Below are 16,818 nucleotides of genomic sequence, written 5' to 3' on the forward strand. Positions count from 1 at the left end.
GAAGAGTTCTTCATGTTGTGATGACCCACAGCCATAAAATGGTTTTCCTTGCTACTTCGTAAGTGTAATTTTGCTACTGTTATGAATCTTGATGCAAATATCTGTGTTTTCCAATGGTCTTGGGCGACCCCTGTGAAAGAGGTTGTGATCTACAGGTTGAGAACCCAGTGCCTTCAAAGTATCCATCACACTGAATATAATACTTATCACTCTCATTCAAGTCAATCAACTTTAGTGCTCAACACGTGAATGTGTGCAGCAAGTGATAGATGCCTGGGATCTTCACAAAAACATTTCATGGGTGGTTTTCTGTCACATTTTCTTAGTTTGCTTAAGTTTTGTAGAGTCACAAGTCAATAAGCATATAGCAACTTTTGCCAACACATTGAAAACACTCTGTTTCCTGTATACATGATTCCGCCCTTTTAGTCAAGTATCTTATAAACTCTTAGCTGTTGCTAGCTTTTTAGAGTTTCCAGTAATGATTTAAGGAATGTGCCTTCAAAAGTTGACTTCAGCATATGGGCAAGAGACTTGTGTAAGGGCATAGCAGAAGTAGAATTAGCTTCTCCATCCACCTACATACCTAGAGAGGTAAAGCTGACCATAGTGTTCCCCACAGTGATGACCCCACTGACATTTCTGACAGCATCGCATTAGAATTGCTGTTCTTCCACATCCAGGCCAACTAGATATTGCTAGACGTTTCCATATTGCCAGTATGATGGAGAGAAAATTACCCTCACATGGCTTGAACTCCTCTCCTTTGAATGCACTCATCCAGCAGGGTATGTTGGGTCTCTAACTCTACATCCCAGATGGTGTGGAACTCACAGCTCTTCTGCTATGGCATCACAGGTGCTGGAATAACAGGTGTGCACAACCACCTCTGGTTTGAGTAACATTTCTTGGTGTTTATGAATATAGATTATTGTCCCTCTTTGGGCTAAGGGCCCTACTCTCTGAACCAATGAGATTCCTTCAAAAACATTAGTATTTGTTTGAAGGCAATTTAACAGTTCAGAAAGGCACCTTTCTTAAACTTAATAGCCAGTAAGTAGGAAGTATGAATTTTATATTGAATATACAAAAAGAGTAATATTACTGCAGTAGACTATAAACTGGTGTAGTTTAAAAAAACATTTTTAAGTTCTATACAAGAAAGAAGAAGAAAATTAACCTCACAAACTGAATATACTTATAATCTTTGGTAGTATTACCCAGACCGTTAGTTAAATGGTCATCTAATCTATTTATAGAATAGAGATTTTAGCTATTCCAGTTTATGAAGACACATTTATAGTTACATTTGATGGTCCGATGGTAGCCCACAACTCTGTCTCACAAGGATGCAAGGCTTAATGTGTTGACGAATATATTGTTCACAATCAGACTAAGAGTAAATCAAGGGTGGATATATGTAAGTCGCTGGGGCAGTGGAGCAAATAGATAAGCCAGAGCAGTGACACACACTTGAAATCCTAGTACTAGATAGGCTGAGGCATGAGGATTGAGAAGTCAAGGCTAGCCTGGGCTACCTAGCAAGACCATGTCTCAAAAAGTCACATGGAACTGTGATTAAATAACAAGGAAGGAATGGCCAATACCAGTTCTCCATGTTTTCCTTTTCTTTACCATGGTCAGAGATGCAGGATGCTAACCTGATTTACAATGGCCAAATATCACACCCGTTCTTTTCCTGAAGATTACAAGACCGGTCTACAGACCCTGACGAAGCAGTAGTAAAGATGAAGTATGACTTTAGCTTCATAAAAGTTCTTTTTAAATGTCTGTCTGTGAGTGCATAGCATCAGAAAGGAAGGAAGGAAAATGGGCTCAAAGTTGAGAAGCAGAGACTATAGCCACACACGTCTGCCGTCACAACGATGCAGTGGAAGAGATGGCGTCTTTCATGAGGTGTATTTACCTGGACTGTCCATCTGCGGCGGCAGCAAGCAAAGCTCATGAGGTATTTTCTCAATAGGCACTGGGGATAATAATCTGTGGATAAAGAAAATCAACTATTAAGGGCACAGGCTTAAGAGGAAAGGATTGGCACACTGTGGACTCTTCATATTTAAAATTAGTATGCCAAGAATTCAAGACCAAAGCCTTTACAAGGTAGGACAATTGTACAAAAATAGGCCCAGTCAACCAAATTAGGAAGTCATTTTGTGTTCAAATCCACTTGATGACCCTAACAAGCCTAGGCACACAGGCCTCTGAGTGGCCATACTGGACCAATGAGTTTCTTCTGAACTTGGAATAATGTCTTCAATTACATTTTAGATACAACTGACATATAATTAACGTCAGACTTCTCCACTGCAATTGTCTAATTAAAACAACCTTCAGGTGACTTTGGACATCTTTAATCTATGCCTCTGTGAGACACAAATATACTAAAAAGATGGCTACAAGGAAGAACATTAAACTGATGACTGTTGGAACTTTAATTGTGGCTTGTTCTTTTAGAGTTCAGTTAAAAAGTTGATAGATAAATCTAATTTTTTAAAGAGTGGTGTAAGGAGAATATAGGAAATCTGGGACTCACAGGTGTTCACCTCGGGTAGCCGAATAGCAACTGCAGTTTTTGAAAATTGACCTAAATATCAACTAAACCATCAACAGATGTCTTAAGATGGGGGAGGGCTGCATCCTCTCGAGCAGTGGATATTAGACTGTGGTTCCCTAAGCCTACAGAACTGGCATCAGCTGGAATATGTAGGAATACAGATTCTCAGATTAAACCCCAGATATCCTAAGCCAGAAATCATGCTCATGGGGCCCAGCAATCTGTGTGAGGTGTGAGAATCATTAATCCTTGAACTGCGAGCTTGGACTCATTAGCAAGAGCTTACTGCTGATCTAACTGCATCATACTACATAGATAAACTGGAGTTAGGACCCAAGCCTGCCCCGTGGTGTTCCGGGATGACCACATAAAACACCATAGCAAGTCATTATCCTCATTCAGTGACTGCCTCGAGTATCTGTTTCATCTTTTATTTACATTTAAGCCTGAACGCACGCAAAGGTGCTGTTTTCAGTTAGCTTTATTACCATATGTTTTTGTTTCCTTAAGAAAACACAATCCCTTCAGATGGAAGGAACATTTGGATGTGTTTTAAATATTTTATAATGTGCAAAAGGCTCACCAGAAGCTCCAACTTTTCAAACACATTCCGCCCTCATGTACAACACATTACCCTAAAACCTCCATCCCCGCGCCACCCTGCATCAAACTGCAACCTATATCTACATCAAAAAGGAGAGTCAACATTTTTTTTTACACTTGAAACCAAATTTGGTATTTAAAAAAAGAAAAACCAAAAAAAAAACCTCAATAGTTATTGTTTTTAAATGAGAATGTTAAGACATGAAGGACAAAAGCCACTGCTCAAGCTCAGCCAGATGGGTGTCTGGGCACTGGGGATGACACTGAGGACTTTTGCCTCTAGGTGTTCAGGGTCAGTAAAACAGATCACCCATCTGTGAACTACACTTGTCACACAGGGCCACAGAGACTCAGCACCAGACGCAGTCATGTCCATCCATGTGAAAATAAAAATAAGAAATAACCACTGGGGCTGTAGAAGGCTTTGAGGGTGGGCTCTGAATTCTGCACGTCATGACTGCACAAGGAGGAACAGCCGTCCCATAGCTGGTAAGCTGCTTGCTAGCTGATGCCCCAAGAAAACCTCTCAGGCCGTTTGTAGCTAACCATGCACTTAATGAGAAGAAAATGAAGTGGGGGAAATACATACTGTTTTTCCATCTTGAAATGGACAGTCTTTCTCTTGCTTTTGGCTGTAAATGGGAAAAGAAAAAGAATAGGACACTGTTAGTAAGTTTAATCCTTCTTTAATGGCTTAGTGTAAAGGTATAACCTGTTTGATTTATTTAGAGGTGGGGTCTCATGCAGCCTAGAACTGGACATGTAGGTGAAGGCAACCTTGTATGCCTGATCCTCCAGGGTCTACCTTCAGAGTGTTGGGATTACATGGGTGCTCCTCTACACCCAGCCTGAGTAGTTCTGGGACTGAGCCTGGCTTCCAGGGATGCTAAATAGGTGGAGGAGAAAGTAGCTATCTAGGTACATACTCTCTCATCAGACCTGCTTCCCCAGGCCTGCATTACTACTGAATAGGACAGGGACCATTCTAATATGCCTTTTAAGTCATTAAATAATGAAGACAGTCTTTATGGCAAAGTCATTATTATTTTTTATTAAGATAAATCCTTGTGTTCATTCTTAAAACTAAAAAGCTGTCGAAGTCAAACAACAAGTATACATAGTATCTCCTAGCATAAAATAGATATGATTTTATCAAACAAGAAAAAGATGTAAGTACATCTATATAATCTTACCACTACACTGGTTGTTTTATTTTAAAGGGTACTTTTTTAAAAGGAAGATAAAGAGAGCACACATTACACTGCACATAAACACACATTAAGATAAATTGTAGCAAACTCCACAGAAATTCTGATAAGGTGAAATATACTGCTAAGATAATACAGCTCCAAGTCAGCCTCATGGAAAGAGAAGAGACAGCTAGCAATGTATCTGCTCAAACATTCAAATAAAACCAGCAAATAATGATAGGGGGATAAGAACACTCTCTGTAATATCTTTAAAGACTTGTTTTATTTTTAACTATGCAGTGTGTCTAAGTGTGGCTATGTGTATGTGAGTCCAGCCAAGGCTGTCAGATCCCTTGGAGCTGGAGGTCCAGGTGGTTTCCAGGTGCATAATGTGAGCCCTGGGTACCAATCAGACGATTAGGGTCTCTACAAAAGCAGTATACATCCGTAACCACTGAGCATCTACCCAATTCCAGTTCTTGCATTCATGTCTTAAGCACACATCGTTCTGTAAAAGAGTTCTGTAACTCTTGAACTGTTATCCTACCCAACACTAATAGTTGTAGAAATTTGATTAGCATAAACAAGTGCTAAGTTGGGAAGTGTGGTGCACACCTTTAATCCCAGAACTAGGGAGGCAGAGGCAGGTGGATCTCTGTGAGTTTGAGCCCAGTCTGGTCTACAGCGTGAGATCCAGAACTGTCAAAGCTATACTGTGAGACTGTCTTGGGGACAAAATGTTGATGTTAGAAGACAGAGAGTTATTTGAGTCAAGACTGCAGACAAAGCTGAGGTCTATCTTTTTATCCAGGTGATAAACATTTATTGGAAATAAATACTAACAGAGGAGCTGAAGACATGGTCGCTCACATGTATGCATATCCACACACAGATACATACATACACACACATTTAAAATAAATCTTCAAGAAGACTAAATGTAAAACCTGATGTGAGGAATACTCAATAGACTGTCACTCATAATTAGTCGCTGCAATACAAAGAATAAACTTCTATAGGCTCCAATATGGGGGAAAAAAGGTGTACAACAGTTTGTGTTGGTTGTGCAATGCCATGCTAAGAAACTAAGTACAGCAGGCTTGGGAGCAAAATGCAAAACTGAGAGAGTGCTAGCATGCTCACATCACGGTTCAGTGCATTGGGTTCTAAATAGCTAAGATATGGAAGTAACCTAGCTGTCCATCAATGGGGGAACAGGTAAGGAACAGGAGGCATAGAAACCAAATAGAATTTTTTTCCAGCCAGAAAGAAGAATAAATTTGTTGTTGTTTTCAGAAAGAAAACGTGTGCGACTGGACATGATCGTATTAAGTGCATGAAGCCCATCTTCAGAAGGCAATGCTATTTGTTTTCTCTCATTTGTACTTTATAGATTTTATAGTTACATGAAACCGTGTATGCATATACCAAACAAAAGTACAAATGAACTAGGGAAACAAACAGGGCAGTGGGAAGGCAAGGCAGGAATGAAGGGAAGATGGGATCAAGAGGCAATAAACTCAACATGCAGTACATACATGCATGAAATTTTGAAAAAGAACATGCATACAAAGGGCTTGACTATGCCCCCAAATTAGGAAGGACTCCTTAACTTCTATGTGGTGGCTGTGGTTATTAGGACCTTACCATACTAAACTTAACTTAGGAAACAAAATACTGCATTCACTTTAACCAACATGTGACTTTTCTCCATAGGAACTGGATGACTCTGCAGTTTCTCCTGTCTGTAGGAAGGAAGGAGTGGAAGGGTGTGTGGCAAGAGGCTTTGTCTAAGGGATAGGAAAAACAAGGCTGTAATGGATCCCAGGGAAGACATCATGCAGTCCACACAATCTAGTTAGTCATGTCCAAAAACTCGAGGGTGGAATAATTATTATGACCGCAGGAACATTCTTCCTATCACCCATTTACAAGGAGCCATATTTTTAATCTGTTAAGACAACACAGCCACCAGTCAGGAATAGGGGAAGTTCGAGACTTCTCCAAGTGAATGCCAAGGATGCTCTTAAATCTGTGGGCATCAAAGAAGAGAAACCACCTCTGAAGAAACTTTATTTACAGCAGAGACCTAAGGATGCCCAGAAGTAAAGTACAGAACAGGGCGCTAGGAGGAAGTAAGGCTGACCCAAACGCTCTCTAAGGATAGCACTACAATTACCATCTCTTTAAAAAGGAGCTTTTAGAAAAAGTGTGGTGTGTGTGTGTGTGTGTGTGTGTGTGTTCACACATGTGGAAATCAGAGGACAATGTCAAATGTCAGTTCTTATTTCTATCTACCTTATTGAGATAGGGTCTCCTCTTCACTGCTACTAACACCATGCTGCTGGCCTGTGAACTCCTGGGTATTCCCCTGTCTCCACCCCCCACCTCATCACAGATACACTGGGATTACAAGCCTACACCACTGAATCTGGCTTTCCATAGGTTCTGGGATCTGAACTCGGGTCTTCATGCTTGCAGGGAAGGGCTTCACCACTGAGCCCTCTCTCTTAACTCAAATATCAACCATCTCTTTCACAAAGCGTGAGGCCTGTTATCTCTAAGGGCTCATACTATTCAAGTAGTAAGAAGAAATCAATGCAAAGATACACTTGGTCTGAAGATTCTTAAGCCATGGAGTTTCCAGGAGGAAGGACCTACAGCGTCATGGTATGGCTGCTTTGTGTAGATGGATGTGATGTGTTCTAATTTAACTACATAACATGAGGTAAGTGGTTAGTAACAGACCTGTGTCCAAGTCTGAAACTGCAGGCATGGATGTTCTTCGCATGCTCCATGGAGGGGGCTTAGGAAAACAGAGGTTGTTGAGTCTCCACCCCCAAGATGTCTGATTCGAGATATCTGGTTATGGACTGAGAACCTGTCATGTTGGTAAGTTAGCAGGAATGATATAATTTGGTATTGGGGGCATCAAAAAATATGAGGTCCTATATTGTTAAATCTAAACATTGCTCAGTTATTGTTAGTCATTGATGCTAAGAGCATTTAGGTCAGTAAATTGCTGAGATCATGTTTGATTACTTGATTTCCGTTTGGGGGATGTGTGTGTGGTACCAGAACACATGTGTCTGTGTCGGCCAGAGCAAGACATCAAGTGCCTGCCTCTATTCCTCCCCACATTTTGTTTTATGTCAGCATCTCTCACTGAACCTGAAGCTCGCCTATTCTGCTAGGCTGGCTGGCCAGCAAGCAAGCTCCTGGGATCTACCTATCTCTGATTCCTAATGCTGGAGTAGAGGCATGCCTAACTTCTTACCTGGCTGTGGGGTTTGGTCCTCATACATGCACAGCAATAGTCACCTACTGAGCTGATTCTCTGGCTCTGTGGATTCTTTTAGAGGAAACTACATGAGAAGAGCTAGAGTCCCCCATAAAATAATAATAGAAAAACATCACGTCAGCCCATGCCTTCAGTCCCAGCATTTGGAAGGCAGAAGTCAGCAAGAGCCCGACAAGGGCCTACACAGTGAAACCCTTTCTCAAAAAACAGAGAAAAGAAAACAACAACAACAACAACCTCATGCTGTCTAACCTAAGCTTTCTCAATGAAAACAATGGATCGCTCTGTGATTGCCCCTGACTGTCACCTAGAGGGATGTCCAAATGTCCATCTGACGTCAGCATTTAAGGAACAACTGAGATACCAATACAGGCATGCCTCAGAACACCTGAAACCCTTAGTGTCACAACCTCCTGTACCCAATAGCCCGTCCAGTCACTGTGAGTATGCACATGAGTTGTTTATCAAATCTCTTTCCACTGGGAAACACTTACAGGATGCTTTATATGGTGTGGTCAGAGGGTACGAATTGGCCTCACACCAGCCCACAGGGAAGATATCCATGGAGTCCATGTCCACGATGACATCTGGCATTGGGGTCTCCAGACCTACATGGGGAGAAACCAACATGATGGGTATCAGGAAGAAACACACACACACACACACACTAGAGCACAACATCCCCAAGACTGAAAAATACATTTCTGGGAATGGTTTACAAATTGATAACAGTATAAGGGATGGCTTAGAGAGTCTATAGTCTTAAAACGGGTACAAAATATTTAGAGAATCTAAGATAGCTCGAATAAAATCGAAGTTTGGAGGAAACATATATGTCACCCTAAAAATGAGGAGGGAGAGGATGCTAGGAAAAACTGGATCAGAGCCAGATATGTTCAAAAAGGGACCAGATGTCCCCTTTCCTAAGAGTAGCTTGAAATTAAAGACATGTGGTACAGCTTGTAAACCACCATGGGAGAATTTGTTCTACACCAAGCAAAGAGTAACTGTTAACGAAATAAAAGCAAACATTACAGCCAAAAGCTACAACTACGGGGATTCTACTATTTAGGAACTGAGAGGTAAGGCAATCTGCTGAGAGATTTGCCTCTCAGCTTTGACTGGAGCAGCTCATTTTTGTATATGTGTATATACGTGTATGTGTTTGTGTATGTGCAGTTGCATATATGTGCAGGTATGAGTGCACTTCTGTGTGGAAGCTAGAGGTCAACCTCCTAGGTCATTTCTCCACCACACACACCTTAGTTTTTGAGATAGGGTCTCTGACCCTAAGATCCTAAGCAGGCTAGGTTGGCTGGCCAGTGTATCTCAATTCAGGGACCCAACTGTCTCTGCTTTGCCATATTCACATACCATGACACTCAGGTTCTTTTGGGGGGATGGAACAAAGGTTTTTGTGCCTTTGTGGCAAATACCTTCCTTACCAACTGACCCACCACCCAGGCCCTAGACTCATTCATTTTCAGCTCAGTTTGACCGGCAGATGCTATGTCACACAAAACACTTTTCTATAAAGAAATCTTCTTTTATTCATGAAAAACTTCTAACACCACATCCTGTTTCGTAATTGCAACTGTGCCCTGTGGCAAACCATCATCACAGCTGGGAAATGTTGAGAAAAGATGAAAAACCTACAATGAGAGCTGAAGCATCGAGCACCCTGAGCTACAGAGAGAACAAAGTTGGACAGCATCCCACTAGTTAGCAGAAGGAAATTCCACAAGGAACCAATAGTTCTCAACAAAACAAAACAACATTTCGATGGACAAATTCTCAAAGAACCAAAAGAAAAGATAAGAGGTCTATTAACAGCTAGTGGCCCTCTGAATCTACTTAGCCTCATTGTCTTCAATGATATTTAAGATAAAAATATCCCTGTATCCCTCCTCAGATATCCACGTTATCACACAGCACCTACAGAATTTTCAATCAGATCCTCCCCTGACCTGCCTCCCCCAAATGGCAACCAGCTAAACACCAAGTCCCCAACACAAAGCAGTGCCAACTGCACCATGACTGATGGCCCCCTCCTTCTCCATCCTTAGGAAAATATGGTGAACACTGAGTGTGCACTTTAGTCAGCAAAAGCTCTTAATTTACTACTAAGCCAATAAACTGGTGAATATTACCCATTGTGGAGGGAGATGGGTCAGTCAATGAAGCGCTTGCTTTGCAAGCACAAATCCCAAAGCCTTATGTTTGTGTGCTTGTTGCTTTTGTTTGGCTTTGTTTTGAAACCAGGTAGCATGGCACATGTTTGTCATCTCAGTTTGAGGGAGGCAGAAACAGGCAGATCCCTAAGTTCCCATCTCCCAGTGAGAGACTCTCTTTCAAAGATCAAGCTGGACAGAACCTGGGGAGCTATAATTAAATTTGTCCTCTGGCCTCTGTGTGCACAGGGACACATGTGCACCTGAACACACACACACACTTTTCCAAGTAACTTTCCCAGTGTCTTCCTATGGACTAGACTCTTCATACTGAAGGGCTCATGAATCCAAGCAGGTCTAGACAAGAGAGTCTTGAGGATGTTCCCCAAAGCACAAAATCATTTCCTCCACTTTGGGTTCATAAAAGTAGTATTTGTTTCTTTGTGTCTCAATCATTTTCCCACAGGTTACATTTATCCACCAGAAATAGAAATATCTTCACAGCGGCTGTACTAGACACATCAAAAATGAAAGTATGGGACTGTCTACAGATAGTGTTCAGAGCTTTACAGAGGATTACCAACACTGGAATAACAAGATGAGAAAAACAGTACAGCATGCAAGCCCAGACACTAAGGCCCGGTATAATGCATCTCCCTTCTAGTCAGTGGTTTATAAAAACTAGAATCTTTTCCCAGTGTGAACTAAAAATATTACATTAATCTCATATACTTTAATCATTGAACTCTTCTTAACAAAAGACCTTCTAAAAGATACTTAAAAAAATGATCTGGCTTCCTAAGGAGTCAAATATTAACTAGAAAAGATCATTTTAATTACCTAAAAGTGGTCAATCAGCCATGCACTGAAAAGACTTCAGATTGATTTAATGCATTAAAATAACTAATAAAATTGTTGTAAAGTCTTTTGTAAATTTAAATTCTCAGATAAATGGCCTGTAATCAGAATAATCGTTATCTTATAAAGTAATTTAATAGCCACAAAGTGACCATAATGAAGTCCTAACATTCTATTCTATGGACTGAGAACAGAGATGATATCTGTAGATAAAAATATAGTATGAAGAGAAATTGGTGCCACTGTGTTGTCACTTTAGACAGTGCCAACTTTTAAAGGATCTCTAAGCCCAAAGTCCAAACAAAACAAAATAAGTAAAATTCAAGCAAAATCAAGATGGTCTGGAGTTTAATATATGCTGTGTGTATTTGTGTACACACTCCTGCTTGTGCACATACACATACATAAGCACACAGAGAGGTCAGAGGACACTGTTGGGTGTCTTACTTAATCACCATCCACCTTACAAGGTCTCCCTGCTGAACCTGAAGCTTAGCAATGTATGTGGACTCACTGGCCAGTGCGCCCCTGGGATCCACCTATCACTGCCTTCCCAGTGCTGATATGATAGCTCACTTTGCAACAGTTTTCACATGGGCATATTTATATCTTTTAAATAATGAAAATGAGGCATGATTTTGACCAATGACTCTATAGTATACTTAACACTCATTGGGAAATATTCAACTAATAGTTTAAGAGCACTTTGTAAAAATATAAATTAGGTCTGGAAGATGTATACTTTATCCCTTAATTTTTGTTTCTTAGTTTTCATTATTACACAAAATAATGTAAATGTAAAAAAAACAACAACAACAACAACACTGGACATGAAGTGGAGTTTTAGATAGTTTTTTTTTTCCCTATAAAACCCAAAATTTGTATCTTGAGGAAATCAGGGGGGAAAAGGTATGGTCAAAAATGTTAAATGTGCGTTAAATGTTGCTCATCTCTCTCTTTCAAGAAACAGAAAGCTGCAGCGTCTAGCGAATTAAGCACAAGAAAATGCCAAGCACGGGAAAATGAACCCTGGGTAGATCTTAATGGCTTCGCTGGTTTCCCCAGCTATAAAATCAGGACCTGCGTACTGCTGTTTGTGTTAGGTAATTAACAGCTGCAAAGCATACTGAAAGGAGAAACTGCTAAATAAATAATGACTGCACAGAATCTCAACCATAATTTGCTAAATAAGAAAGAGGACGCACAGGCTTCTAAAGTCGCCATTTCTGTTTGGCAGCTAACGCAAAGGGAGCATCATTCTCATTAATGGAGCTCAGAAGAAGTAGATAGAAGTGAGGTATAAAACCTCACCGAGTGACCGAGTGATTCCAAAAGGAGCAGCAACTGAGTCTACAAGTAGCAACAAAACCAAAGGTGTCCCCTTTGTAAGAACAAAAGTGTCACCATTTTGCCTGTAACTTTGTTTTGAAGTAGAAGCTGCGCGCTAGGAATCCATTAGGCAAAAGCATTCTCAGAGTGACTTAACTTCAGCCGGATTTTGACACCTGACCTACAGCAATGTTTACATTTATCTGAAAATTAATGACATGGTGACATGTAAGATGATCAGGTCTCCCATCTTCCAGTCTACTTGACTATTTTTATGAGACTACAAATTAGTCTGAGAACCTACCATGTACTGTTCAGACTTGTTTGCACAGGAAATAAGGGTCACATGATACTTGTGCCAAGTCTACCCCATTTCTTCTACACGCTCTTTTTCAACAGTGCTCTGGTTTGAAGGAGAACCTCCCTCGTAAGTTCATGGTCCCCAGATGGTGGAACTATTTGGAAAGGATTAGGAGGTGTGGCCTGTTGGAAGAAGTGTGTCACTGGGAGCAGGCTTTGGGGTTTCAAATGACGGTTGCTATTCCCAGTGTTTCCTCATGGCTGTGGGCCAGGATGTGAAGTCTCTGCTGTCCCTGCTGCTGCCTTAGCTCCTTTATCATGGAGTCTAGCCTCCTGAAGTCACATGCCCAATTAATGCTTTCTTTTTATCTTTTCTTGGTCATGGTGTTTTATCAAAGTAATAGAAAAGTAACTAAGATAAGTAGTGACAAGCACATGCCATAAGATGTAAGCTATGCACATACCCAGAACTCTAGACATTTTTTGTAACCTCATCAATTCTTATTGTTTTGAATATGCATCAAACATCTGAATTCTACCATTATGTTATGAAAAGATGGGAAAAAAACATAGAGACAATCTATTTTAATATTGTCTAAATCAAAATGCAACACAAGAAAACACAATGTTCTACCTAAGCCTAAAATATTTTAGTCACAAAATACATTTCTCTGAGTGTTCTGAATATTCTAACATAAATGGTATCTGTAGAGAACTGTCTCAATATCATTGAAAGAAAAGAAAAAAGTCTAATTTTATTCGGAGAGAGAAACCATTCTTCCATTGTTATTTTGAGGAAAAATAAAACATCCAATAGAAGAAACCAAAGTGAAGGCTATGCCCACATTAAAATGCAAATATATCATTTTGTTCTCATAATGACCAAGACCTCAAATACCATTTTTAGTGACTCATATTAATTTAATTGCAACATTAGCTTTTATAATCATAGATGTAAAAAGACCAGTGTGTTCCAAACATAATTATCTCACCAGCATCTCATTTCATGAAATTATTAGTTAAGATGAGCGCCTTGGCATGAATTTGTATTTGATTAGTTTCACTTATTTAAGAACACTGAATAATTTAAGATATGTTTAAATAGAAGGGTAACCAGGGGTGTATTTATGAGAGTGCTGAATTCTTTTCTACCCCACCCTCTGGAGCGTACCCCCAAGTTCTTCTAAACAGCAGCTGATTGTACATACCTTCTAAATGAAGCCATAATAACCGCCCTTTCACACTGACCACAGTGGCCACGCACACCTCTCCTGGATTCACAGGGTTCACAGCTTCAAGCTTCATGTTCTTTGAGAAGCCCCGAGAAAATGCCTGAAAGAGAAAGAGAGGTGAGTCTGAGACAGTAGTTCCCAGCAGAGAATAGTAGGTGACTACAAAGCTGCCATCAGGGAGAGTGAACACAGAGCTGGCCATCAGGGAGAGTGGACACAGAGCTGGCCAGTGGGGAGAGAGGACACAGAGCTAGCTAGCGGGGAGAGAGGACACAGAGCTGGCCAGTGGGGAGAGAGGACACAGAGCTGACCAGCGGGGAGAGAGGACACAGAACTGGCTATCAGGGAGAGAGAACACAGAGCTGACCAGCGGGGAGAGTGGACACAGAGCTGGCCAGCAAGGAGAGAGGACACAGGGCGGGCCAGAGGGAGAGAGGACACAGAGCTGGCCAGCGGGGAGAGAGGACACAGAACTGGCTATCAGGGAGAGAGAACACAGAGCTGACCAGCGGGGAGAGTGGACACAGAGCTGGCCAGCAAGGAGAGAGGACACAGGGCGGGCCAGAGGGAGAGAGGACACAGAGCTGGCCAGCGGGGAGAGTGAACACAGAGTTGGCCAGAGGGGAGAGAGGACACAACAGCATCTTATTTCTGAAACAGAATTTTGTTTACAGGCTTGTTTTCCTCCCAGCTCCTGAGCAAAGTGCCCTTCGTTCTTGGTTGCTTAGGTCAGGAATCATATCCATGCTTAACACACAGTGGATGCCTGAGACATTTCGCTAAGCAGATGAGGGTATGGACACATCCTTTCTCTAATACCATATGAAACTCCTTTCTATGGGATTTCTAACACGCACCATTTCTCTACTCTTCTATATTCCCTGCTAAAATCATACCTAGGGTGTTAAATGAGGCAGATGGAATATCCATCTGGTATGATTTTCTTTTAAAGGACATTTAAAGAATGCCCTTTAGCTTATAGCATGGGTCTGTTGGTGATACATTCCTTAGTTTGCATTTATCTGAAATTGTTTTTATTTTCTTAATACTTTTCTCTTTACTTTTCTTTTTTTACTAGATATTTTCTTTATTTACATTTCAAATGCTATCTCGAAATTTCCCTATACCCTCCCCCCACCCTGCTCCCCTACCTACTCACTCCCACTTCTTGGCCCTGGCATTCCCCTGTGCATATAAAGTTTGCAAGACCAAGGGACCTCTCTTCGCAATGATGGCCGACTAGGCCATCTTCTGCTACATATGCAGCATTTTTACACAGTAGGAGCTTGGAGATACAGAGAGATAGCTCAGTCAGTAAAAAGCTTGTCATTTAATCTAGAGGATCTTCGTTCAACCCCTTCAATCCATTTTTTTTTAAATAAACAGAAACCAAAAAAAAAAAAAATGCAGGTTGTAGCAGCCTTTACTGGCGACCCCGGCACTGCTGAAGGAGACAGGCATATCCTTGGGGCTTGCTAGCTGGTCAGCCTAGCCCCTGGGAGCTTCAGGTCAGCAGGGGCTTTGTGTTTAAAAAAGAATAAAAGTGGATGATATCTGAGGAATGGCATCAGAGGTTGTTCTCAGGCACGCACTCACACACTTACATACCTGAAACCGGTACACTCCCACCCACATACCGTAAACATACACATGCATGCATGTATACACACCAAAAACTATATATAGTAAAATCCACTGTTTGGGAAACCCTGGTTGATCTATAAAGATAAATTTGCTGACCCAGTGCACACAACCACATGTGCCCACAGTCATATGATGCAGAACAGCCCCTTCCCCCTCTCCTCCAAGCACCCTTGCACTAGCCCTGCATACCCAGTCCTTGATGCTCAGTTCCTACTGGCGATAGATGTGGCTTTCATTTCTATATTGCATCTACTTATTTTATATCATCACATAGATAGAACTGAACTCTTATGAAGCTTTATGAGTCTAATCTGTCTTAACTCACTTAGTCGATGGTTAGTTTTAAAAGTTAAAACTAAAAGATGGCTCATCTTCCAAAGGTCCTGAGTTCAATTCCCAGTAACCACATGGTAGCTCACAGCCCTCTGTAATGGGATCTGAAGCCTTCCTCTGGTGTGCCTGAAGATATTTACAGTGTACTCACATACATAAAATGAATAAATAAATCTTTAGAGGGGAACAAAACAAAATAAAGCAAGCCAAAAGAGAACAACACTTGCTGTGCATTAAAAAAAAAATAATCCACTTCTCACAACCTAGAATGATCTGGGCAGAGTCTTAATGAAAAATTATTCAGATCAGGTTGGCCTAAGAGCATGTGGTGGGGGACTGTCTGGCTGAAAGAGGAAAGTCCTATCCTGATGTGATGCAAACATTTCCTGGACTGGGTTATGAACAAGTAAACAGAGGCGGAGCTTTGCTTTTGTTCTTGACTGTAGCTATAAAGCGATCAGCTTAGAGGACCTGCCTTGACTTCCCTGATTTTATCTGAAGTCTGTAAGCTGGAATTTTCCACCTAAGTTGCGTTTAGTCAAGATATTTACCACAGCAAGAGAAATGAAACCAGTATGAAGCAAAATGTATTTGTAGATCATTCCTGCAAGAGTCATACATGGTCTGCCCTTACGTTATGGCTGAATAGTTCATGTATATGCACCACCCTTTATCAACCCATTTGCCGGTTGAGGGACACTGAACCATTTTCAACATTGGTTTGTTTGGTTGGTTGTTTTAATTTTTGTTTTTAATCTTCTGTAATGTCTACATTCAAGATCAGGGCCTCTCATTTCCATTCTAGTTCTAGTAAAACCACTCCAGTGAACTCCTTTAGTTCAAATGATTCTTCTCAGTTCCAGAGCTTCTTCTGTTGACAGCATTTATTTCCCATCTTCGCATGAATAACAAAGACACTTTCCTTCCCATCGACTGTTCTCAAACTCCAGGGTGTAGCAGAAATACCTAGAGAACCAAAGAATCGGCATTTCCAATAAGACCCCAGAGGATGCTAAAGCTGCTGGTGTGGGGACCAGAGAGTGGGAGCCACGTGTTCCATCACTGGAATTCCAGCAGTCCAAGAAAGGTCGCACGATACGTGTCTGCCAATCCCGGTATCTGGAGCGTGCTGGGTCTGCTCGCCTTTTTCTTCCTTCTCAGGAGTAATGTGGGTTTTCCAGCTTCTGCATGTCTTGGGACACTCTTGATTGAAACATGTATGTTCTAAATCTATGGCACAGGACCTCTGGGTTGTGCTGTATCCCTCCAGGGCTATGGGATT

At 41.2% G+C, this 16,818-nt stretch overlaps 1 protein-coding gene across 5 annotated transcripts in view; it reads right to left on the minus strand.

Annotated features, from left to right (window-relative positions):
* Sfmbt2 (Scm like with four mbt domains 2) overlaps nt 1-16,818 on the minus strand; it is a 189,329-nt gene that overhangs the window by 38,157 nt on the left and 134,354 nt on the right. For all 5 annotated transcript variants that reach the window (XM_029469511.2, XM_029469516.2, XM_029469524.2 and 2 more), the window contains 4 exons: nt 13,536-13,659; nt 8,164-8,277; nt 3,768-3,810; nt 1,928-2,001 (listed from right to left, as the gene is read on the minus strand). In XM_029469511.2, coding sequence (XP_029325371.1) covers nt 1,928-2,001; nt 3,768-3,810; nt 8,164-8,277; nt 13,536-13,659 — 355 coding nt within the window. The remainder of the gene's footprint in view (nt 1-1,927; nt 2,002-3,767; nt 3,811-8,163; nt 8,278-13,535; nt 13,660-16,818) is intronic.

This window comes from Mus caroli, unplaced genomic scaffold (genome assembly GCF_978045245.1).
Source record: "Mus caroli unplaced genomic scaffold, Mus_caroli_1 scaffold_2, whole genome shotgun sequence".
Classification (NCBI taxonomy): Eukaryota; Metazoa; Chordata; class Mammalia; order Rodentia; family Muridae; genus Mus; species Mus caroli.